Source organism: Malaclemys terrapin, chromosome 24 (genome assembly GCF_027887155.1).
Source record: "Malaclemys terrapin pileata isolate rMalTer1 chromosome 24, rMalTer1.hap1, whole genome shotgun sequence".
In the NCBI taxonomy this organism is placed as follows: domain Eukaryota; kingdom Metazoa; phylum Chordata; order Testudines; family Emydidae; genus Malaclemys; species Malaclemys terrapin.
The window spans coordinates 6,345,270-6,370,775 of record NC_071528.1 but is presented as its reverse complement, the minus strand read 5'-3'; the positions used below and the strand labels follow the sequence as shown (position 1 = coordinate 6,370,775).

Here is a 25,506-nt window from a genome sequence, read left to right as displayed (position 1 = left end):
CCTGGTTCAGCAGGGACCCATGGCTGGATCATGCCAGCCATGGCACAGGGGATACAGCTGGAGTGCTCGGAATGGGCCAGGTCACCTCACCTGAACCCTCCCGGCTCACCTCGTGGGTGGAGTGGCCTCTTCTTGCTAATCCAAGGAGCCTCCAGCCTCTGTCACCCATGTTCCTGTGCAAGAAGCCCCAAGCTCGTGCGCACCCTGCAAATAAGGAAGTGGGGAGCGTGCCACTACAGATAGCACATGAAGTGTGACGACCTCGCCGCCCCATTTTGCACAGCTTCCCGAGTCACTGGGCGGGGGAATCCAAGCACGAAGCAGGCACAGGGAGTTCGCTGCCGCAAATGAAGCAAGCTCAGGCTTGCAAAGGGTGGGGTGAATAGTTCATCCAATTAAGCATGGACATAGCCATGCAACCCCGGGGGGGGGGGGGGATTGCTGCAGTTTATGAATTATGCATCCGACATGCACGGAGCGATGAAGCCTGCACCCCCGGTGCACACATTGCAGCCCGCGGAGCATGCAGCCCCCTTCCCTTTGCACCAGGCTCCCGCTCCTCCTTCCCCGGGGGTTTGCAGGGAACAGGACTCAGGAGGAGGCGTCACTTCCAGTGCGGGCTGCGCTGCTGTCACATCCGCCCCTGGCCGCTCCGAGCGAGGGGAGGAGACACGGGCTGCACCGGCCGAGGAGCCTGGAGCGACCGGGAGCAGCGCGGCGCGCCGGGCCCAGCCTGGAGGGGCCCCCGGGGGGGATGCGGGAGGCCGCGCCCGGCTCCAGCGGCTCAGCGCGGTACCGGTTCGGAGCGGGCAGCAGCGGCCCGGGTCGCAGTGGGGCCCGGTACCGGCTCGGATCCCGGCTGCTCCCCGCTCCGGAGATTGCAGCGGATAAAGGACCGAGGTGCCCTGCCTAGGAGCCCCCAGCCCGTCCCGCTGCCGATCCCCTGCAGCCCCCAGCCCGATCCCCTGCCGATCCCCTGCAGCCCCCAGCCCGATCCCCTGCAGCCCCCAGCCCGTCCCGCTGCCGATCCCCTGCAGCCCCCAGCCCGATCCCCTGCAGCCCCCAGCCTGTCCCGCTGCCGATCCCCTGCAGCCCCCAGCCTGTCCCGCTGCAGCCCCCAGCCCATCTGGGAGCTGATTCAATCTCCCCCGTACCGCCTCCCCCAGCTGCGATCACCTCTCCCCCCCACCCCAGTCCCATTAGCAGCTGATTTCCCTCCTCGCCCCTTCTTTCCCTCTGCCCCCCGGGCTGCTGGTGTCTTCCTCCCTCGGCTCCTTCAATATCTCCAGCTCCGGACTCGCCCTGCTCAGCAGAGCCCGAGGCGCCTGCAGAATGTGGGGGTGAATATCCCAGGTTTCTCGCGTGCTGTGTGTGGGGTGCATTGGTCAGTGGGGGTGGGGGGAGGTCCCTTTCCCGGCATTGGCTTCTGCAAGGGCCAACTTGTGTAAATCCAAATGCTGCCCCCCTCAAGTTTGGAGTTAGACCCTTGCAGAGGGGGGCTGGTTTTGTTTTCTTTTAAGCAGTCGTTTCCCCCGGTGGCTGGTCCCTTCTTCTGCCCCCAAAATACTGTTATCATGCCGGGTGCATGTGCGTCTGGGAACAGAGATAAGTGTGTGTCCATAGCATAGATACGTTGTGTAGCTCTGTAATGGTGCTGTGTCAGGCTGCAGTATAGAGAAGTGTGTGTGTGTGGTGCAGATAAGTGTGTGTCTTACGCTGCACGAGTCTAGTACAGACAGGTGTGTGATTGTGTATAGAATCATAGAATATCAGGGTTGGAAGGGACCTCAGGAGGTCATCTAGTCCCACCCCCTTGCTCAAAGCAGGACCAATCCCCAACTAAATCATCCCAGCCAGGGTGTTGTCAAGCCGTAGTATAGAAAAATGTGTGTCTGTAGTGTAGACGGGTGTGTGTAGTTTTTCTATTCTGCATGTCTGTAGTGTAGCCGGTGTGGGCGTGAGCCTGTACTGTAACGTGTGTGTTTCTATCCTGCGTGTGTCTATAGTACGCATGTGTGTGTGCCTGTAATACAGGTGATCGGGGGTGTGATCATGTATTCTGGTTTTGTCTCGTGCATGTGTCCGTGAAAAACAAGCATACGTTAGTGTTTGTGTGTGCATCTCTACAGTGTGTGCCTGTCATACGTGGTGCGTTTGTATACACGTGTCTGGTAAAGCAATGCGTGTGTATCGTGCGGACGGGTCATGCGGCAGCACGTGTGTCTAATGGCACATGTATATGGTGCGTCTGTCATGTCTGTGTGGCAGACACGTATGTCTAGTGTGGACAGGTGTTTCTCTATGTTGTATGTCTCTAATGTACCATTTATATAATGGGAAGGGAGGATCTGTTCTGCAAAGTAGCTGCACAAAGCAAAAATATCCCAGCAGGAGGGAAGAGTGAAATGGAAGGAAGTGAACCGCTGATCCTGGGACCTATTTGGGGGGGGCCATGGGAGGAGGGGCTGAATAGATGATTTTCCGTCTCCCTCCTGCCCCCCATCAGCTTGTGTTGGGAGGCAGGGGGAAGTCACATCAGAGGCCCAATCCATATAAGCCTTCTATTTCACGGGCCTCTTTCCCTCCACCCTTTCCTCTTCTTTCCCCGCCTGCGGAAGCAGCTGGAGTAGAATTCCTCAGGGTCTGGGCTAGTTTAACATTCCTCAGTCCGGAGGCTCTGCCCAAACTTGCAGAAACCACTTTGGCGTGTGTGTTAAGTTCTGTCTCCTGGCTGTGAGCGTGTGGCGTTGTGTAATTTCTGGAATGGATGTGGTGCCACACTACTATGGGGATGATGGTAGCACCCGCAACATGCTAGCCCCATGTCCTGTCCTCTGAGCTTTGCAGGTGGGGACAGGGAATCTGTCAACCAGATTGCAGGATCAGGGCCATGGTGGGCATTGTGTATTGTGTTGTGTGTGGGGTTTGAGGCGCAGGAGGTGTGCCGTGTGTGTTGGTGATCAGCGTGCGTTGGTCAGAGTGTGGCTTCGGTAGGTGAGTGGTATGGGCTGCATGTGGTTGTTGTCAGTATGAGTGTATGTGTGGTTTTCGGTGTGTTGTGTGGCTGTGCTGTGTGTGGGTTTTGGTGGCGGGTGTATGTTGGGTGGGTGAATTATGTATGAGCAGAGGACTGCGTGGGGGTGTTTTTTTGTGGTTTTCGGTGAGGGTATGTGGGTTTTGGTGACCAATATGTGTTGTGTGGGCGTACTGTGTGTATTTTATGGGGAGGGCAGTGTAATATGTGATTTTTGGGAGGAGGGTGTTGTGTGAGTGTGTATTATGTGTTGTGTTTTGTGGGATTTGGAGTGAGGGTGGTATATTTTTTGTGTGTCTATTGTGTATTTTCCAGCAAGCGGGTTGTATTGGGTAGGTGTAAAACGTGTTTTTGGTGAGGTGATGGGTGTTATGTGTTTTCAGTGAAGAGGGTGTGTTGTGTGTGATTTCTGGGGAGTGGTGTGTATTGTTTGGTTGTGTTTTGTGTGTTTTCTGGGGAGGGGTGTGTATTGTGCGGCTGTGTTTTGTGTGTTTTCTGGGGAGGGGTGTGTATTGTGCGGTTGTGTGCTGTGTAGATTTCAGAGCGTGGGCTGGGATGCTGGTTTTGCCATGTTGCACTGCATGTCGTTTCTCATGAACCCCTTATCCATCCCCTTCAGTCCTAGGGCGTTGCCGACACGTGTGGACGGAAAGAGGGTGGCCGACCCTACCTCGACTGGCACCGCCGTGCGCAGGAGATGCCTGACCCGTTGGTTCTGACGGCCGCCGTGGCGAGGGGAGGCTGAGGAGACGGGTTGTTATCAGGCCAGATCTGCTGATTTTTAAAAAAAAAACCTTTTGATTTTGTTCGTTAAATTGAAAAATAAACTGAACTCCGCGCTCGGTGCTGCCGTCGCCGCCATGAACGGACTGTCAGTGAGTGAGTTGTGCTGCCTCTTCTGCTGCCCGCCCTGCCCCAGCCGGATAGCAGCCAAGCTGGCCTTCCTCCCCCCGGAGCCTACTTACGCCGTCGTCCCCGAGCCGGAGCCTGTGGGTAGCACCAGCTCCCTGAGAGGAGGCACCGCGGGGCGATGGAAGCTGCATTTGACGGACCGGGCGGATTTCCAGTACGCCCAGCGGGAGCTGGACACCATCGAGGTGTTTCCAACCAAGAGTGGCCGGGGGAACCGGGTCGGCTGCATGTATATCCGGTGTGTGCCCGGCGCCAGGTGAGTGGCAAGCTACCGACAGGGCTGGGAGCTGAGCCCTCTTTGCAGAGCAGGGCACGACCGCAGGTGTTGGTTGCTGCTGGGGGTAGGGTTCCCGACTCAGTTGGACCAAGCGTCTGATCCTGTCCCGCAGATCCTCTGTCCGCGACACCTTGTAGGCAGCGTGCCATTCTGTGCCAGTGCAGCTCCGCCGTGGCGCCACTTCCTGACCTGCAGCGGCCCGGTGCCAAATCTGGCACTTTCCCAAGTGACATGCCCAGTCACAGAGATCTGGAGCCGCCCCGGCCAATGCTCACTGGGGATTGGCTGTCAAAACCTGTTTTGCTCATAGCTTGAATTGGGGATGGAATTAAACAAAAAGATCGAAGGAGAGGGAGGTGGGAAAAGGCACAGAGCTTGGGGTACGGATCCTGTTTTCCGTTTCCAGTCTTGCGACACGGACTCCTGGGTTCCTTTCCCAGCCCTGCCGCTGACCTGGACTCCTGGCTTCCGTCCCCAGCCCTGCTGCTGACCGTGAGCAAGTTGCTTCCCCTGCTCTGTGACTCAGTTTCCCCCATCTGTAGAATGAGGGAAATGGCGCTATACCTGGGGTGGGGATTGTGCCACTTAATTAGCTGATAGTTGTGAAGTGCTGTGAGATCCGCCAATGGATGCTGCTGGCGCAGGGCAGAGGGTTATCGAATAATAATGGCGAGGTTGCATCAGGCGTATGGGTGAGTTGTGCTGCGCTGCGGGTGTCCAGGCTGCCTGTGGGGGCCCTGCCCCTTCTCTGGAGACATTCACAGCTCGTATGGGGACCCTGGGGGCCGATTCCAGGCTCCCAAGGATGGGTTGCCAGGCGAGGCCTTGTTGCCCACCTCTGATTGGCCGGTATTCCCTCACCTGAGTGTAGGGGCCTGGGCTCCGGCTTGCTGGCACCTTGGTTCAGGTGGCAGACCTAGGGGCAGGGAGGGGCGGAGCGAGCGGTAGCTTTATTTATGGACTGTGGACCCGCGCTGGGTCCTTTCTCTGTCCCCGCCCCCAACCGATCTTCAGCCCCACTCCCCTGCCCCACTTAGCGGGCTGGGCTCATTAGTCTCGTTAGCTGAGTCCGGGGTTTCTAGGCCCTGACTCTCACTTGGAACCCCAGCCGCTCTCCTGAGCTAGGAGTCCCAGTGGAATCGCATCCCCTCCCCCCGGACCTCTGTGCCCCTCATGCCATGATTTGCGAGACCCCACACGCTCAGGCATCTGCCCTGGTGTGTCTTCCTCCCCGTTCTCACCCTGCTGCCACAGAGGGCATCAGCCCATGGGCTGCTCAGGTTTCAAGGTTCCTCCCAAAAGTACGTGTCCCCAATCCAGCAGTCATGTCTCCCTCCCTTCCATGGTGCCCCACTCCTTCCCACTGCCTTCGGTGTGCCCAGATCGGGCTTTGAGAAACCAAAACAGGGTCCCTCGGAGGTGCTGGGATCAGAGCTGTGGTGCGATGGGCATTGAGAAGATCCTCTCTGCGGGCAGCGGGGAGCATATAAGGAGACCAATGAGCCCCATAGAATGTCAGTGTCAATTAACCTTCCCTTCCCTTCCCTCCCCAGGCCCCCCCCCAGACAGCGCACAGCCTTTCCCCAGCCCTGGCGAAGGGCTGGGGCTGCCTTCTCCTCAGGGCAGGCGTCTGTTCAGTTCCTCTCCATCCGCTGGATATGCGGGGGTGGGTCTCAGCCCAGTGGTAGGTTGGTGTCCACAATGGAAGAGCCACCATTGGATCCCCTTGCCGACCATGCAGCAGTGAGGCCAAGGACTGACCGGGCTGTGATCTCAGTGCTGTCCCTTCCCAAGTCAGTCCAGGCCCATGGCTGGGGCGGGCTATGGCTGTACTGCGCAGAGGGGCTGTTGCTCTCCAGCGCCGCTGACCGCATACTCTGTGTTTCTTTCAGCCAGTGCTTCCCAACCTGTTCTGTCTCGGGGTCCCGCCCCCACGAAGCCAGGATTCCCCTCCCACCTAGCAATATGGGGCAGGCAGGGGTGATGTGACCCTCAGGATGAGAACTCATGACTCAGGCCAGCTGGTGGTTTCCATCCTGAGACGGCTGGGGAGTGCTGAGCACCCAGGACCCCAGCTGGTGTCATTGGGCTCCGCGGCTGCTCACCATCTCTGAAAACGACACCCATGGGCTGATGTCCTGGCCCCGCAGAAGCCAGTGGGAGTTTTGCCATTGACTTCAATCGAGCCGGGATTTAGATTCATAGAGTTTAAAGCCAGAAGGGACCATTAGAACATCTTGTCTGACCTCATGTGTATCCCAGGCCAGAGAATTGCACCCAGTTATCCCTGTATTGAGCCAAATCACTTGTGTTTGGCTAAAGCAGTGGTTTTCAACCTGGGGTCCGCAGGCCCCTGGAGATCCGCAGACGATGGGGGTCTGCACTTCCATTCAAAATGCTTTAGGGGCCTGCAACTGAAAAAAAATTGAAAACCCCTGCGTTAAAGCATCTTGCAGAAGGGCATTGGGTCTAGATTTGAAGACATCCAGAATTGATTTCCACCTGGTAGCTTGCTCCAGTGGTTGATCACTAGGCTTCCCTAGGTGTCTGAAGTTGTGATAATAGAAGCCAACAGAATCAGGGGCTGCTTTGGCAAACTTGGGTCTAAAATGTTAGAGATTTTATTTCTAAATAGGAAAAAAAACAAAGACAGAAGAGATTTAAAGTCACAAATATGATTTTATATATTTCCTCCTTCGCCCCTTCTATTCGATTTGGGATCATAGATTCAAGGCCAATTGGGACCACTGTGGATCATCTAGTCTGACCTCGTGCATAACGAACTGCCCCAAAATAATTCCTAGAGCAGATCTTGTAAAAAAACCTCCAATCTTGGTTTGAAAACTGTCGGTGATGGAGAATCCACCATGACTCTTGGTAAATTGTTAATTACGCCCACTGTTAAAAATGTGCGCCTTATTTCCAGTCTGAATTTGACTAGCTTCAACTTCCAGCCAGTGGATCGTAGATTGAAGAGCCCATTATTATATCTTTGTTCCCTGTGAATAACATCTTAACACGTAGAGACCTAGATCTTTGCTGTCAACTCGCCTTGCAGGGCAGAATAATCCCGAGATGGAGGGCGTCTCAGCTACTTAACTTACCTTCTACGTGCCCAGGCTAGCAACTATTTGTCATGGGCAAGTGAAATATCATCACTCGTTCCCCATCTGCCCCCCATGATTCCGTGCTATTTAGGTTCTGATTCCTTACCCATCACCGTGGTATCTGAGCGCCTTTCTCTGGAGCGTGTTTATTATGTGTGGAGCATCTAGAGGCGCCGTGTGCCGGGTGCAGTTGATTCTGTGTCTGGGCTGGTACATTTTGCTAGGCTGCGTGGGGCTAAAATTGTGCCAATCTTATCCAAGGCTCCATGCTGCCCCCTGTCGGCTGGAGTGGGACTTGTCTGGCCCACTCCTAAACCTCTAAACATTTGAGGCGGCACCTGGCAGTGACAGCTGGGGAAGGGAGCAGCCCCGAGACCGCCTCATGTTGTATGTGCCCAGCCCTAGAGACCGCTGTTCATCCTGCCTGCGGTTAGGGCTTGCAGGGGCATGGCTGAGTTTGGGAACCAGCAGCTGCTGCGTAAGCTCTCTGCACAGCCGGGAGCTTCGCAGCTGCCTTCGGGATTCCTGTGTCACTGCCTTTGTTCCTGACAGCTGACATGTGGTGTGATGCCTGTTGCCTGGGCCACCTTGGGCATTGGGTCTCTCAAACTGGGTCGCTCTTTGGATCGGAGACCTCCAGAAGTCAGTGACTCAGCGGGGGGCACTCCGCCCTCGGAGGCAGTGCTGCCTCACGTTGTATGGGTGGAAGTGGGTCTTTCTGTCCACGTTAGACCTGGCTCCTGGTCCTGGTTGAATCCTTGCTTAGGTGGTTACCTTCTTCTGAGGCAAATCCTCCCTGCAGGGGATTCCACACTTCCTGTCCTAAACGATTACATAGCGTGCCAGTGCAGGGTTAAACAGCTGCCGTGTTCCCACTGCAGAGGTAGGTGCCTCTTAGTGGAGGGTGAAAAGGTCCCAATCGGTGTACAGTTCCTGCTTGTAATGAAACTTAATGAAAGGGCGTTTGTGAAGGGCTTTGACAGCGTTAACAGCATGAGACTAAGGCCATGTCTATGCCACTGCGCCACTGTAGCATTGTAGTGTAGATGTTTCCTATAGCAATGGAAGTTAACCCAACTCTGCAAGCGGCAAGAGCTAGGCTGATGGAAAAATTCTTCTTCAAGTAGAGTCCCTGTGACTGTTCTGCTTCAGGTGCCTCCTTGGTCGGAGACTTTTCCGCTAGCAATGTCCGTTTGGGTCATGCGTGCACCCTGTGCCTCCTCCTGCCGAACACCGAGGCCTTATAGGGACAAGCGGGTGAACCGCCCTCAGTTCCTTCTCTAGCACCTTGGCCTGAGACAGAGTCCTAGCGTCCTCCTGGGCCTCTCCTCGGCCCCAGGGATGTTCTCCGAGTCCTGGTGGTAGTGGCTGCTGATCCCCGACAGGAGGCAATCCTGGATTATCTGCGGGATTTGAAGAAATTGAGGTTATCAGTTAACTCCGTTAAGGTCCATTTGGCTGCAATATCAGCCTTTCATCCAAATAAAGAGGGATTTTCCATATTGGCTCGTCCTGTATCTAGATTTTTTATGGGTTTGGGGAATCTCTATCCCCAGACTAGAGACCCGACCCCAACCCGGGACCTTAGTCTGGTACTCAGTTACTTTATGAAACATTTGAACTTATGGCAACCTGTTCTCTACTCCATTTATCTATGAAGACAGCCTTTTTAGGAGCCATCACAATGCCCGTAGAGTTGAGGAGATTGACACCTTGATGGCGGATCTCCTCTTTACAAGAATAAGGTTTCTTTACGCCCATGCCCTAAATTCTTACCTAAGGTTCTCTCAGAGTTCCACCTCAACCAATCTATTCATATGTCATTGGTTTTCCTAGAGCCATAGACCTCTGTAGGAGTTCTGTTTTCATACCCTGGATGTTTGAAGAGCACTGGTCTTCTACATGGATGGGACCAAGTGATTTCAAAGGTCACCCAGGCTGTTTATCTCCGCGGACATATCCAAGGGATCTGCGATTGCTGCTCGGAGACTGTCGAAGTGGATAGCTGGATGTATTGTCCCTTGTTATGAGATCGCAAGCATTTATCATCCTCAAAGGGTGATAGGACATTCTACCAAATCACAAGAACCATCCACAGCATTGCTTAAGAACATCCGATATCTGAGTTATGTAGGGCTACCATGTGGGCTTCAGTACATTCATTTTCGAAGCACTACACCTTGATACAGGCCATCAGATCTGATGCGGCTCAGGGTACAGAAATACTATTTTCAGTTCCGAAGCTCCCTCCTGCCTGTCGGGAAATTGCTCAGAAGTCCCCTGAAGAGGAGCACCCATCGGGACACTACTTGAAGAAGAGATTACTCACCTTGTGCAGTGACTACAGTGCTTCGAGATGTGTGTCCCTATGGGTGCTCCCCTACTTGTTCTCCTTCCCCTCTGCTTCGGACGGTTCTCTGCGGAGACATTTGAGTGGAGAAGGCACGGAGGGCGGTTTGCCGGCGTACCCCTATATAGCCTTGGTGTCCAGCAGGAGGCGTTTAAGGGTGCATGCGTGGGCTGAACGGGCATTGCTATCGGAAAATCTCCGATCAAGGGCCCGAGAAGCGCATGCACATCTGAAGTGGAGCACCCCTACGGACGCACATCCTGAAGAACTACAGTTACAGCTCAACGGGAGTAACTTCTTCAGTTGCCCTAGCCTCATCTATGCTGGGGGTTAGGTTGGCTTAACTACGGCACTCGGGTCTGAACTTTTCACCCCCCCCAAGTGACGTGACTAAGTCGATCTAAATTGTAAGTGTATAGCAGGGCCAGCAGAGAATGCCGGATGATACTAGAAAGGTTTTCTCAGCCTGAGTTTGGAAAGCTCGTTACACAAGTAAGGTATATAGAGTATCCAGATGAGTGCTAATAAAGCCTACACCCTGTTCCCAACTATCATGCAACCTGTGTATACCACGTGTCACAGGAGAAACTACAGTGGAACCTCAGAGTTCCAAACACCTCAAGAAGGGAGGTTGTTCGGAACTCTGAAATGTTTGTAATTGAGCAAAACCTTCCAGTTGTTCTTTCAAAAGTTTACAACTGAACATTGACTTAATACAGCTTTGAAACTTTACTATGCAGAAGAAAAATGCTGCGTTCCCTTTATTTTTTTAGTAGTTTGCGTTTAACACAGTACTGTACTGCATTTGTCTCTGCGGCTGCCTGATCGCGTACTTCCAGTTCCAAATGAGGTGTGTGGTTGACTGGTCTGTTCGTAACTCTGAGGTTCTACTGTATGCTAGAAATAGATTTAGACATTTGAATGGGACTTATTTTTTGGTATCCCTCCACCTGTAAATTCCAGCGCCCGAGGCCCGCTCTGCACACAGAAACTACAGTGATTTTAGCTAAACTAGATTCTGAATGTGGTAACAAACCAAATGAAGCTTTTCCCAAGAGGAGGCCCTCCTGAACATGATTTAAGAGTGTCCACACCATAGGGCTGTTTGATCTAAATTGATTTAGAAACCGATTGACTTAAATCCGCCCAGTTACTGTGTGTGTAGATTAAAAGCCCTTTGCTACCATGACCAAGATTTCTAAAAACAGCTGAGCTTCCCATTTAGGCTTTAGGACCTGACTTTAAATGCTGTGTCCCGTCCTCCCCCGTTCCCCCCCTGAATCTTGGTCCTTGTGTCTTACTGCAGCACGGCTCAGAAGGGGCCAGTCACACCCTCCCCCCGCCCCGCCACACACACACACATTCCCTCACGCCCCAAAATAACCTCACATAGTTTGTCTGTGCATAAGCATCTTGTGGCTTTCACGTGCATGATCGTAGGCCCTTCTGAAGCGAGAAGTGAGAACTGTGTTTTCAAGTAGTATAAAACACCCGCTGAAGCAACATTGCCTAGTGGGTAGAGCGCTATATTGGGCCTCAGGGGACCCGGGTGTTCCTGGCTCTGCCACTGATCAGTGGATGACCTTGGGCAAGTCCCTGCCCCTCCCACCGTTTGTCTGCCTCTCTGTTTAGGTTGCAAGTTTTTTGGCACGGGGGCTGTCTCTTACTATGTGTCTGCGCAGTGCCTAGTATGATAGAGCCCTGATAGAGCTCCTGTAGTACAACTCATGAATAGTAACAGCAGTCAGACCTTAAACTTAAACTGGTGTAGGCCCAAGTTTACCCATCATGGGCCTCTGGCCAGGGTAAATTGGGTATAGCAGTGGAATAATTTTTGGGATGGCTGCTCCAGAGGAATGAATAAACTTTGGGGCAGATTGGTTAATAATCTCTAGTTTGTACATAGCACTTTCCATCAGGAGATCTCAAAGCGCTTTACAAAGGAGGGCAGTGTCATTCTTCCCATTTTACAGATGGGGAAACTGAGGCACAGAGAGGGGAAAGTGACTTGCCCAAGGACTCATGTCAGGCCTAGTGGCAAAGCTGGGAGTTGAACTCAGGGCTCGATCCAGAGTGCAGGTGAGGAGGGCAAAGGGCAGCGATAAGTGCAGTGTATGTGGGGTGATGTGTATCGGCGTTGGCCTGATTGGCCAGGGTCTGCAGGGCCGGGGCGGCGAGCTGGAGCTCCTGACTTTGGCTGTGGGAAAGTCAAGGGCTCTCCCGGCTGCCCAGCGGAGGACGCTGTCCACAGCTATCGTTGAGAGGAGCAGGAGGCATCGTGGCCAAGGCACCTGGAGCACAATTGAATTCGGCTGGGCCGGCCTAAGCTGCCGGCGTGGGGTCGGGGGGGGAACCAACCCAGGTGATAGGGAGTGAGGCCTGGACCAGGGCAGGGGGCATGGGTGAGAAAGCCTGGAATCCAAGGGTCACCCAGCCAGACCGTACCAAGGGTCACCCAGCCAGACCGTACCAAGGGTCAACCAGACCAGATCACACCAAGGGTCACCCAGCCAGACTGTACCAAGGGTCAACCAGACCAGATCACCCCAAGGGTCACCCAGCCAGACCGTACCAAGGGTCAACCAGACCAGATCACACCAAGGGTCACCCAGCCAGACCGTACCAAGGGTCACCCAGACCAGATCACACCAAGGGTCACCCAGCCAGACTGTACCAAGGGTCAACCAGACCAGATCACCCCAAGGGTCACCCAGCCAGACTGTACCAAGGGTCACCCAGACCAGATCACACCAAGTGTCCCCCATCCAGACCGTAACAAGGGTTAGCTGTACCATATCAAGGGTCAGCCAGACATTACCGAGATTCAGCTGGACCAGCCAGACTGTACAGGGGTCAGCCAGATTGTACCAATGGTCAGACAGACCAGACAGATCATACCAAGGGTCAGCCAGAGCAGCTGGACCATACCAAGACAGCAGCGGGGGAGGGGGAGGGGAACAAGAATTGAAGAAGTGAGCAAAGCAGAAGTGAGAGGTTTTCGCGTCGTCCATTTCTGACGGTTTGAAGCCGTGGGAGAGGTCTGGGGTTGGATGCTGCCCTGGGGGCCGCACTCCCAGCCAGGCCACCTGCCGCCCGGCCCCCTTCCCGTCCCATCCCATCCCCGGCACGGTTGGCGCCGATGGGCGGCTCAGACTCTCCGTGGCCGGCGTGAGGTCACACTGCCGTCTGTCGGAGACACCCGCTCTGGTCAGGGTTCGTTCCACCTCGCATCCAGGCCCACAAGCCCCGGACTTTGGGACGTGTCCGCTGGGACCCCGGTGCCGCCCGTCTGCCCTGTGGGGCTGTGCTCCTGCAGGCAGCGCTGGGACCTGGCGGTGGAGCAGGCAGGGTGAGGGGGGACCGGGGTTAGCAAAGAGGAACTGGCTGCCCGGGAGCAGGATTTCTGCCTCCAAACGTGCCAGCCGAACCAGGAGTGCCATAAAGAGCTGATCTAAGCACAGACCTGCCCCCACCTTTCTTTGCAGGCTCCTGGGTTTAGCGCACCCAGGACAGGCCGGGATTGCAGGGGATTTCTTTGCCTCTAAGCCGACGAAGTGTGTTAACACCTGGTCCGGCTGCAGATGCCGCCGGCCAAGCCTCTCTGCCTTGTCAATTTTGGTGGCGTCATAGACGCCGGCCCCATCTGGCTGCCAGGTGCTCGGTGTCTGATCTTCTCTCTGGCTGCTGGGATCCAGGGAGCTTGTGGCTCCCTGCCCCTCCCTTCCCCTGGGCTGTGGACTACTTCGGAACTGATTTTCCCTGGTGCATTTTGAAGATCTGCTCTCCCCTCAGAGTAAGGCCGAGTCACGTCCCCTGTCCTTGCTCTGAGCAGCATTCGCACTTTGATGCTCACAACATGCCGAAGGGGGAGGAGTGCCCCCCATCTTACGAAGGCACTGAAAAGCCCCCACACCCCACAGCACAGCGCTCCTAAGCACGGAACTGAGGTTAGCTCTGCCCCAGTGGAAAGAGAGACAAGGTGGGCAAGGTAATGCTTCTTATTGGACCAACTTCGTTGGTGAGAGAGACAAGCTTTCCCCTCTTCTTCAGGTCTGGGAAAGGTCCTCCGAGCAAAATGCAAGGTGGAACAGTTTGATTAGCAGATATTGTAAGTAAGGGGCCATTCAAGGCAGAGTTGGCCGTTAACACCTCCGCAGTCATAAGACAAAAAGAGGCGGTTAGTGGGTTACAGATTGTTGTAATAGCCATAAATCCAGTGTCTCTGCACTTTGTGATTTTTAGTGTCTAGCAAAGTTATGAATTTAAGCTCCCAGGCTCGTCTTTTGAAAGCATTGTGCAGGTTTCCTTTGAGGACGAGGACTGACAGGTCAGGTATAGAGTGATCGCTTTGTGAAAAGTGTCCACCCACGGAGTGATCGGGCGTGTTTGGCTTTTATCATTTCCCTGTGTGAGTTCATTTGAGAGCTTAGTGATTGTCTGGTTTCACCCACACAGCTGTTATTGTGGCATTTCGAGCGCTGGATGAGGTACACCACATGCTGTGACAGGCATGTGTAGGACCCGTGGATCTGGAAAAGTGCGTTGGGTGGGGGTGTTGATCATTGTAGTGGTGGAGATCTCTCTGCAGATTTTGCATCTGTTGTTCTGGCAGGGTCTGGGGCCGCTTTGCGCTGGTGTGTCCTGGTCTGTGGGGAGCTTGCGTCTGATGATCAGCTTGGAGAGGTTAAGGGTTGAAGGCCAGAAATGAGGGTTCAGGAATTATTTCTTTCAGGATGGGGTCCCCATTGAGTATGGGTTATAGTTGTTTGATGACACCCCGTATGGATTCCAGTGTGGGATGGTAGGCAAAAACTAGAGGTGTGCAGTTGGAGGGGGTTTTATTTCTGGCCTGAAGCAGGTTCTCTTGGGGTTTTTGGGTGGTCCATTCCATGATACGATCTACTTCTCTGGTGGCGTGTCCTAGTTTGGTGAAGGGGGGTTTAAATGTGTTAAGGTGTGTATCCCGGACTTTCCCCTTCAAGCATATTCTGTGGTGTCTGAGTGCCTGGCTGTAGAGAACAGATTTCTTGGCGTGTTTGGGGTGGTTACTGGATCTGTGAAGGTAGGTGGGGAGATCCTGGGATGTCTTGTATATGGTTGTCTGTAGGGTTCCATTCTGGAAGCTGATCCTGGTGTCCAGGAAGTTGACGCTGATGTGGGAGTTTTCCAGTAAAAGCTGTTTCCTCCTCCCCCACCTTGTCTCTCTGGTATCCCGGGACCCACACGGCTACAACCACACTGCAAACGACCAGTGGGAAGAGTCACCCACTCCCCTCCCTCTAATGTGGTGCTTCTTAGCCCACCCCATGGCTTCAGCCCAGTGTGAACTCAAAGGGGAGAGGGCCACCTAGTCACTCAGCACCACTGCCTGCAGGTTTTCCTTCAGAGCCCACACCAGGGCAGTAACAACGGAGTGGGGAAGGGGGCAACGTCCGCTTGTGAGACGTCACTGTTCATTTCAATGGAAGGTCATTGCTCTCTCTGGGCCCAGCCCCCTGCCCTCACTGTGTCTGTGCCCTCTGACATGGGCAGCCTCTGGCCTCTTGCCCCTCCCACTAGGAGCATGTGGGGGGGAGGGGGGGCCTAGGAGAATGTCAGTTAGACTGAGTGGGGGGGGGGGCAGTGTTGAGCTGGGGGTTGGGGAGGGGGCTGGTGATGGGGAGCTGGGCGTTGGGTTCGGTTCTGCTGGAGTTACCTTTCCATCTCCCGCCTCCTCCCATCCTGTTCTCCTCTGGAATGACATTGGCACCGGGCCTCCCCTGCACCCTGGGCTCCTTTGCCCCCCCCCCCCACACGGCTCCTCCATGCCCTCTGATCTCCCCTGCATTCTCTTCCCCCCCAAAAACTCCCCTCCTACATCCCCCCTCCTGTGGCTCCCCCTGCCCTTGGCTAGCAAGGCACTCCAAGTGGCTCCCCAGCCCTGTGCTGGGTCCCTGTGGGGGGCAGGACAGTTGGCGGGAGGCTGCAGTGCCCAGCAATGTCCCAGGGCCTCTGGCCGCCCCTCCCTGTGTATTAACCCACAGCTCTGCACCGGCAGGTTCACGGTGCTCTTCTCCCATGGCAACGCTGTGGACCTGGGCCAGATGAGCAGCTTCTACATCGGCCTGGGCACCCGCATCAATTGCAACATCTTCTCCTACGACTACTCGGGCTACGGCGTGAGCACAGGGAAGCCCTCGGAGAAGAATCTCTACGCCGACATTGACGCGGCCTGGCAGGCCCTGAGAACGAGGTGAGCGCCTCCTGGGGCCGGCTAGCCTCCCCAGTGGCCCACAGGCCCAAGGCTGCTGGGAAGGGGGAGTAAAGGGAAATGGATACAGGAAGATCTGGCCTTCCCGGAGTCCTGCTCACGCAGTCAGTGCCTGGGGACCCCAGGCCTGGCATAACAGGGGCTATGGGTTGGGATTGAGGGCATCAGCAGAGCTGTGGACAGGAAGGACCCCCATAGCCATGATAGCAGGGGGCTGCAGGTCAGGACTTGGGGGCATTGGCAGAGCTGGGAGGGATCCCAGGGCTGGCATAGCATGGGAGCTGTGGGTCCGGTTTGAGGGGCATGGGCAGAGCTCAGGGCCAGAAGCACGTGGGAGGGGGAGGGCTGCAGGTTAGGGTTGAGAGAGGCACCATGGCCCAGTGGATAGGCCTTTGGAGAGCAGTGTCCCACTCTGTGACTTTGGGCATGTCTCCCCTCCATGCCTCAGTTTCCCCCATGTAAAACAGGGAGAACGATGCCGACCTGCCTCGTAGGAGATGTGATGAGGGGTTTTGCTTATTGCACGTCAGATGGAAGGTCACGTGCTAGAGCAGGGCCAAGGGTTATTTATGATCTGGACGACTGTCACCTGGTGGGACAGATCGCTCCTTTGGGGCAGCTATAGGGTGAGATTTCTGGGGCTTCCAGCCGTGTGCACTGTATCGGAGGGCAGCTTTCCCTGCGGTCACAGAGCCCCTCTGCAGGGAGTCAGGGAGCACAGACGTGTCACCGAAATAATGGGGGTGATAGGAGGGAACCCACCACACCTTTGTAAGCCTGGAAAAAGGTTCAGGTTTCAAAGCCTGAGAGTTGGGCTAAAAACGGGGGAGTATTTTGAGGAGGATGGGCAGATTTCTCAGCTATCTACAGAGGAGAGACAGCCTTGTGGCTTAAACCTCAGAGAGCTAAGACTCCTGGGTTCTCTTTCTGTCTCTGCCACCAACTCAATGGATCATGTCACTTCCACCTTGCGGTGCCTCAGTTTCCCCATCTGTTCAACGGGGAGGACCCAGGCTTGGGTGGATGAATGTGCATGGGGAGCCATGTTCCAGGTGAAGGGAGGCGCCCAGGGACTCCTGACTCCCAGCTCTGGAGCGCTCCGCTGGGATGAACTGTCCAGTGTCGCTGGGAGATCTCATGTTTCTATGGAGTCCCACCAAGCTCCATCCTCCCACCCTGCAACATGAAACTGTCGGGGGATCTGGCAAAGCAATGCTGGCTGTAGCATGCGGCCGCCGCCTGGCTCTGCCCCTCCACCAGCAAGGAGCCCCGTCCCTCAGGTCTCTAGGTTAGCCAGCGTGAAAAGCCAGTGTCTGAGGCGGTGGCCAGACAATGCAGGGTGAGGAGAACTCTCCTCATCCCAGCATCCCCCGACCCAGGCTACGGGGGTGTTGTTGGATGCTCAAGCAGTGACACCTGGGAGTGCGTTGTGACGTGCCCTCTCCATGCCCAAGCCACAGATGGAACAAGGAGAGCCGGGGAAATGTTTCCACTGAAACTTTTTTCAGCAAAAGAGGCATTTTTGGGTTGACCAAAACATTTTGCGAATTCACCTTGAGTTCGGCAAATTGTTTTGGTCAGAAAAAAAAGTCTAAATCCCCCTCCAAAATCCGAACACGCAGCAATGTTTTATGATGCCGTTTTTGAAACCGAATCTTTTCATTTTACGACTGAGAAAGAGTTTTAATTGTACTTAAAAAACAAAAAACCGGGGGTGGGGAAGGGGATGGAGGATGACGAAGCTCAAAATCAAAAAGTCTTGACTGATTTTTTCACCTTTGCGAGTTGCTGAAAACATCTGACCGGTTTGGGTTGGGGCGACCCGCAATGATTTTTTCCCAGTGTTTTACAGCTAGCCAGCAACCCGCAAACTCCATTTCTCTCCCAGCTCTAGATCGGAGTCAGTTACAGCCCCAGCTGGGAGTTTCGGTCAAGCGGTAGCAGCCCTGGCACGCTTTTAGCTCTGGAAGTCCCCGGTTTGGCCCCCGGTGTGTTGGCCGAGATGGCAGCTGTGGCCATGGGGACATCCAGGACATCAACCAGCCACGGCTGCTGCTCGCCAGGGCAGCCACCCGCCCTGAGGAGGCCCAGCTGGCATAGAAGGCAGCAATTTGGTGGCTCAGCATTTCAGGTGTCTGGGAACCCGTCACTCCCGATGAGATACGGACAGCCCAGCTCGAGGTCACTGCAGAGAGTGCCATGGGGGCGGGGAGGGCCAGGAAAGCCCCGTGGCCTGCGCTGTGGAAAACAGGAAACCTCGCTGGGCGAGACAGCCGCTCGGAAGGGGCTCGCAGGGGAGACCGCTGGTGGGGTGGGGGCAGGGCTGAGCTAATGCATGGGGCAGTGGGGGCGGGCAGGCTCCGGGGGAACCGTAGGGACGGAGCCTTCCCCTTGGGGTGGCCAGTGTGACCGTGGTCCAGGGCTGGTGGGTCCCAGCTCAGCTCCCAGGGGGCAGGGCCAGTGGAGATGGTGGCTTTAACTGGCCTCAGCGAGGAGGACAAGGGCTGCCCGGGCCCCAGAGGCTGACCTCCTCCTTCCTGGGCAGGGTGTGGTCAGGGACAGGGGTAGCATCAGGCATGGGGAAAGCTCACCCCCTAAGCAGCCAGGGCTGTGGCCGGGCTGTGGCTGGAAGGACAGTGTGAGTGGCGCTCAGCTGGTGGAGGGCAAGGCACCTCCTGTGTCTCCCCAGCGCCTCCTGCAGGCGGTTTAATGAGCAGGCTCTGGAGGGCGTTCCCGCCCCACTCCCAGTGCAGGCTGGCAGCTCGCCATGGGAGCGCGTGGGGAGCAGGGGCAGGTGGGCGGGATGCTGGGGGACAGGTGGCAGAAGGAAGCATCCTGGAGAACCAACCTTGATACATGAGCCCTGCTGACTCGGTGTGAAGGGACGGGCCCGGATGCTTTCTCCTGCCGCGCACCGATTGGCACCAAGGGGGGGGCTGTGTGGATTAGATGCGGGGGGCTGGCGGGTGCGAGGCTGGGAGTCTCAGAGGGTGCTCTGGAAGGTGCCCGGCATGGGGCAGTGGGGAGGTTTGTGCCCTTTTTGATACGGTGGGAAGAGGGCCTGAAGGTTTGGTTTGTTCCGCCTGGTTTTGTGTCTGGCGGGGGTGGCAGGTCTGGTTTAGCTGGAGGACTCCTGGGGTGACTCTGAGATGTGCAGCAGGAGCTTTGAACTGGATGGGCAGGATCGCTGAATCTTCTTTCCAGGAAGCGTTTCTCCTACAGGAAATAAGGCGATAAGGGAAGTGGTGTAAACACCTGTGTGGAAGTCCCTTGACCAGAACTCCCCTGGGCACGGTCTGCCCGTGTCTAACCCTGTCGACTCTGCTGTTGCTCAGCGTCTAACTGGGGCCAGGACGCCTGAGTTCCCAATGCGACAAACCACACAAGGAAACAAATAAAGCTTCAGACCTTTTCTGCACGTCATTAGAGGATGCCACACTCCCCTCCCCCCACACAGGTTCCCTTTATTACTAGTTGTATTAAAGCCCAGCTAAACCTGGGCCCGTTGTCCCAGGTGCTGCACAGACACAGAGTGAGATAGTCCCAGCCCCAAAGCGCTCACAGCCTAGCTAGGCAACGGGCAGGCAGGGAAACTGAGGCACGGGGTAGGGACTTGCCTATGGCCTTTCAGTGGCAGCACTAGGAACAGAACCCAGCTCTTCTGAGTCCCAATCTGCTGCGCTACCACTCGGCCACACTCCTGCTACTGAGCAGGGAGGCGGGTTCCTCCTGTGGTCTTTGGAGGAGGCCGCCTGTCCCTCCTGGCTGCCTAGTGCCTGTTCGGAGAGCAGCCTGCACTGCGTCTGGGGTGTCACAGCCGCCGGCCCCGTCGTCCGGGCACTCACAGGCAGGGGCCGGCGTCTCTGCAGAGGGGGAAGCAGGAGGGAGAGGCCGGAGGCCGCGATTTATATGGTGGTGCTAGACAGTCCCAGCCCGCCCAGCAGCTCTGCTCTGGGGTGACTCATCGCCCGGCGCCGTGGGGAGCCTTCCGGTTTGGGTGAAGGCAGGACGTGGGCTGGGCTCTGTTAAAAGAGAGAAGCCACAGAGTGGGGCTGGGCACGAGGAGCCAGCTTCCCTCTCCGGGTTCGAGCTCAGCCCCAGGGCAGAAATGACCGGAAACCTGGCACACGACACTTCAGCAGGTTGGTCTGTGGCCAAGTCAAGGCTTCCAGCCCTGAGTGGGGGCTCGCTGGCCAGTCCCTCGGTACCAGTATCCCTCTCCAGGGCAGGGAGCACTGACACCGAGAAAACCAACTGGCAATTCCGTTGTATTTCACCCAGAGGGAAGGCTCCAGACTGGGGGGAAAGACCAAGCCCCCCGTGCTGACTGGGCCTCCGCGATCCAACCGGAGAGGTGTGTCCTTCTGGAGCAGGGGACGTGGGGGGGAGGTAGTTTGGCCGGTTGTTGCCCAGGCTGTGGGTAAACAGAAGCCTCTATCCCCACGGCTGCCAAAGTGGCATCTTTCCCCAGCACCGAACGCCCCGGGGAAATGTACACTGGAGCCGCTGACGTTGCTAAGTGCTCAGCGTCTGCCTGGGTCCCGCGCGCGGCCCTGCCTCCGCCCTCGGCACTGTGCGGAAGTAGGTCACAGCCAGGCAGGTAACCGCTCCTCGCCCTACAGGGCTCGTAATCCAGAGAATCCCCGCGGCTTGGAGCAGGCCAGGGGGCTGGCGGGTTGCTGCAGCCGTCTGCTGGGGGCGAGGGCTGGGGAGCCTGGTGTTGGCTAGCGGGGAGGTTGTGCTGGACAGTTCCACCTGCAGGGCTGGCCCCCCGCCCAGGCCTGCTCGATGCCTTGCTTAAATTGATCCTGGGTGGGAGACAGTGAGACACAGAAACCCCAGACCTGATGGCTCGTCCCAGCCATCAATGGCCCCTGCCTCTCCTGCACCCTGCAGTCCCTCTGCTGGCTCCTGGCTGGGCCGCCCTCCTGCCCAGGGCCCTCCCTGCCTTGCTGATGCCTCTGCTCCGGCCCCCAACACTTCCCCCCACCCTCCCTGCCCTCAGCAGCTCCCTGGGCCCATGCCCCCAGCTGGAGCAGCCATCCCCTCCGTCTCCCCCAGCTTTCCCTGCCCTACATCAGCCCCACAGGCCTGCTCGGGCAAAGGGTGTGTACGGGACTCAGTCATGTCCACTGTTGGGAATGAGCCAGGGCCCAGGGCAGCCCAGCCCTGAGGATCTTAGCGTGCCCAGGACCGAGGGAGGGGCACCTCAGGCTGGTCCGATTGAATCTGGGGGGGAGCCAGCCACCTGTGGAAGGGGCGGGGCCCGAAACCCAGAGGGGATAAACCAGTCACCATGGCAACCTGTGCGGTGTGTGTGTAGGTTGGCCCGCCGATGGGTGTTTGTTTCCGTTGATAGCGTTGGGGGGAGAGGCTAGAAGAAGGGGGCCCTGCCCTTCGTGCCCTGAGCTCCGTGGCAGCGGCCAGGAGGAGTGGGATCAGGCCCTGTGTGTTGGGAGCTGGCCCCTTTTCCCCCCCGCCAGGAGGCAAATCAGTGCCACGAGCCTGAGTCGGCGTTTTCGCTGCTGTGCAGGGTTCAGCTCCCTGCTGCGGCTCTCGGGGGGAGCCCAGAGCCCCCCAGCAACACCTCCTTGGGAAGGATGGAAACAGGCTGGGACTCAGGAGTCCGGGGTACAAGGCGATGTGAGCGTGGGGGGTCGCTCGGTCTCTGTGGTTGGGGGGTGGTTAACCTGCCTTTTGCCCAGGTGGCCTGCAGGGAGACGGCCAGCTCAGGCTCTGCTCTGTACTGGGGTCCCCGATGGGCTGGGGGGAATCCCACCACCTAGTGTCCTCTGCCCAGGGACCCTCAATTTCAGGGAGTCATAGGAGCCGGGCCTATCGGACCTTCTCCTGGCCCGGGTGGGACAGTTCCTTGTTCGCCATCAGCCTGTTGTGTTGAGATCTCCCTTCGGGGCTGCAGGGAGAACGTCTCCCCCAGCTGGACAGCACCTGGGAATTAACCCCCCGGATTCCCTTCCTGCCCAGGTACGGGATCAGCCCGGAGAACATCATCCTGTACGGGCAGAGCATCGGCACGGTGCCCACCGTGGACCTGGCCTCCCGCTACGAGTGCGCCGCCGTGGTGCTTCACTCGCCCCTCACCTCGGGCATGAGGGTCGCCTTCCCCGACACTAAGAAGACGTACTGCTTCGACGCCTTCCCCAAGTGAGTGTCCCCCCGCCCCCAGCTGGGGAGAGAGCTCAGCTCAGGCTGCCAGGGGACAATGGCCCGGGGTCCACATGGGCTCCAACTGCACCCGGCCCGTGGAGGGGTGGGGGGCAGCACAAGGGATTGTGGGTAAAAGGTGAGCCTTGGGGCTGCTTTCTGTGTGGCTGCCTTGGAAGGACACCTGATTATCCCCCGTCTCCGCGGGGGTGCATGGATGTCTGTCGGTGCCAGATGGCAGGATGCAGACAAACTGGTAAAGTGCCTGGGTCTGAAAATTGGTGCCCCTCTGGCTGCCAGCTGCCGCTCTGGAAATCCAGCCACCCCTGGAAGGGGGCAGGGAGGCACCGGTTTAATCCTACCCTCCCCCATTCTCGTGCTGCTGCCACGCCTGCGGGGCCCCAGAGCCAGCCTGGGGACTGAAGGTACATTCTCCTCTAGAAGTGGCCACGTGTCCCCCAAAACAGTGAGATCCCGGGGTGCCTGCACAGCGCCGCTTTGTACCCACAGCACCCCGCTTGCATTGGCACCTCAGCCTGGGGCCCTCGACCCGCCTTGCAGACATTAATTGTCCAAGTGGGCGTGGGGGGTTTTTCCTTCTTTGCGCAGCATCAGCAGAATGGGTTGTTATGTTCCGGTCGGCGCCCCGTGTAATCCCAGTGACAGCCTGGCTCTGGTTTGCCCTGCCGACCTCTAGGGTACGTCTACAGTGCAGGAAAACACTGGCCCTGGTCCTCTGATTCAGGCTGTGGGTCTGTAAAATTGCAGAGTAGATGTTCGGGCTGGAGTCTGAGCTCTGAGACCCCGCAAAGGGGAGAGGGGCCCAGAGCTCCAGCTGGGAGCTGGAATATCTTCAGCAAATTGCTGGCCCTGCGAGCCCGAGTCAGCTGACCCGGGCCAGCCACGGGTGTTCCGTAGCCGTGTACACATACGGTCAGTTACAGGCAACGTCGATCACAGAATCATGGAAGTGTCGGGCTGGAAGGGACCCGGGGAGGTTGTCTAGTCCAGCCCCCAGCGCTGAGCCAGGACTAAGTAAACCTAGACAGGTTTTTGTCCAACCTGTTCTTAAAACCCTCCAGGAACAGGGATGTACCGACAGGAAAATCCCTAGGGCACTACGCCAAGAGACATGGTGGATCCTCCACCACTTGGAATCTCTAACTGGCGATCAGTCGGCTCTTTCTAAAGGATGCGCTCAGGCTCCCCGAGTTCTGAGCTCGTTGCAAGAAGCACTGGGGGAAATTCTCTGGCCCGTGCGTGCAGGAGGTCGGAGCAGATGACCACACCAGTCTCTTCTGGCCATGGACGGGGCTGGCTTGGAGAAGCCCCCTGTTTTTACGTGTAGTCGGAGCACGGCGGACCCAGAGTCCCTGGGGTTCGTCTTCGCTGCAGAAGAGGTGCGTTCTGAACTCAGGTTAGCGAACCGGGTGGAAACAGGAGTGAGGGCGTGGCAGCTTGGCTTTGGACTGGCCTGAGCAGATGCAGATGGAGCCTGCGCTGGATATTGGGCTGCCATGTGCTGTTTCAACCCGAGTTCAGAACACGCCTCTTTGGCAGTGAAGACGTACCCTGATGGCCAGTCCATGTGGAGCCCCTGCCCCTGGTCTCCTGGCACTCCTAGCAAGCCCATTGTCGTGGGTAACACTGGTCTGTGGGGTGTTAGAGGATACCCAGCCCCTGTTGTGAGGGGTTGCAGTCTAGCTGAGAATTGCGGGGGCAGGAGGGAGGTTTGCTGCAAGTCCTTATTGTAATTCCTCAGGTCCTCCACCCCCAACAGATTGTGCACCGGGCTGTGAGCTAGTTGGTTGCTTCCCCTCCTCCACCCCAGAGGTGGCTGCATTTCAGTGGTGGGGTCTGGGCTGCAGCCTGTTCTGGGGCGCCCCTCGTGGCAGGAGGTGCTTGATGCAGGGTAGTGTTTGCTCAGGGGGTTGTTTGCTTCTCTCCTCCCTGCAGCATCGAGAAGGTGTCCAAGATCACTTCGCCCGTCCTCATCATCCACGGCACCGAAGACGAGGTCATCGACTTCTCGCACGGCCTGGCGCTGTACGAGCGCTGCCCCAAGGCCGTGGAGCCCCTGTGGGTGGAGGGGGCGGGTCACAATGACATTGAACTGTACAGCCAGTACCTCGAGCGCCTGCGGAAGTTCATCTCCCAGGAGCTGGCCAGCCAACGCAACTGAGCCCCAGCCGCCACCCCTGACTCTGACCCGGAGGAGGGATCAGGCCATGATGCCCCCATGGAGGTGTAACAAACTTGGGTGGCCTCAGCTCCAGCCCACACTGAGATTGGTGAGCTGATGGGATGTGGCCAGTCCTCAAATGTACATTGTGTTTCCAGGCACGGGGCTCCCGGCTCGGCCCACCCTCCGCCTCCCAGCCAGACACTACAGACGGGACATGCTGGGTGGATCCCAGGTCAGCCTGGGCAGCCCCAGCTAATGGACTCCCCGTGCAGTGGGGAAAAGACCGGCTCCACCTTCCCGACTCCTGCTCCGAGTGCTGAGGTCACTTTCGATCCGTCTCCGGAGCTTGCTGTGGGTTCTGTCCCCCCATCCCACTGCAAACAGCTCGGGAGCTCTCTTAGTTCTTTTCCCATCATGCAGCAGTTCTGACGCTAGCAATGAGATGTCTTGGAGTCCTGGCCTGGCCACAGATTTGGGGAGGTTAATTATCCCTGCAGAGCCCCAGGCCTTTTCCGATCTGAGATCTGATCACTGCATGATACACCCCCCACATCCTCCTTCTGCCTTACCCAGTTCAGTAGCATCAGAATGGAGAAGCAGGGCTCTCTTCTCTTAGATCTAACACCAGTGAGGACCGGGAGGGCAGGTGTGGAGGGGACCGAGTGGCGTTTGATCTCCCTGCTGGGAAGGAATGGCCCCGACATGCAGCCCCTGCTCTCTGAAAGGGGTCGGGCAAGCGTGGCTAGGAGACGTGCGCTGTCCCCGATCGCCGGCATCCGTCCTGTTTTCTCTTTCCGCAAGACTCCCCCTGTATTTGGGGCACCCCCTTTCTTTACTCCCGATATCTACAGACAGATCCCTCGCGTCACGCTGGAAGGAGGGAAAAGAAGAATAAAGATTTAAGATGTAAAATTTTACAAGACTTCTCACCAGGTGCCCATCTGGGGCTTTTTTACACCTCGGGGGGTCCCAGAGCGGGTGGTTTTAGAGCCCAGCACAAGGGGTGATTTATGATGCTTCGCATAGTGATGTGTCGTGCCAGAGGCCTGATTTCCCCCTTCCTCTCGAGCTCACAACTGCAGGCCTGTGAGCACAGTACGAGTTCACCAGCAGGGTAGCCACCCTTGCCCCTCCCTCCCACCCACACACTATCATGCCCCCCTCAGGTGGATGGAAGCCACTGGCGCACCCCTCCTTTGCCAGCTCCATTATGGGCTGTGCTGCCA

At 56.9% G+C, this 25,506-nt stretch overlaps 1 protein-coding gene across 3 annotated transcripts; it reads left to right on the top strand.

The window, feature by feature from the left end:
• Positions 1–303: 303 nt before the first annotated feature.
• ABHD17A (abhydrolase domain containing 17A, depalmitoylase) lies at positions 304–25,194 on the top strand. 3 transcript variants are annotated; one of them, XM_054013812.1, is made up of 5 exons: positions 607–900; positions 3,654–4,202; positions 15,718–15,912; positions 21,916–22,095; positions 24,052–25,194. In XM_054013812.1, the coding sequence occupies exons 2-5, from the start codon at positions 3,895–3,897 to the stop codon at positions 24,275–24,277; spliced, it is 909 nt and encodes a 302-aa protein (XP_053869787.1). In that variant the 5' UTR covers positions 607–900; positions 3,654–3,894; the 3' UTR covers positions 24,278–25,194. The 3 variants fall into 3 exon arrangements, with proteins under 3 accessions (XP_053869784.1, XP_053869787.1, XP_053869786.1); XM_054013811.1 differs by having other exon boundaries at positions 607–1,340; XM_054013809.1 differs by lacking the exons at positions 15,718–15,912; positions 21,916–22,095; positions 24,052–25,194 and having other exon boundaries at positions 304–1,340; positions 3,654–3,883.
• Positions 25,195–25,506: the final 312 nt, after the last annotated feature.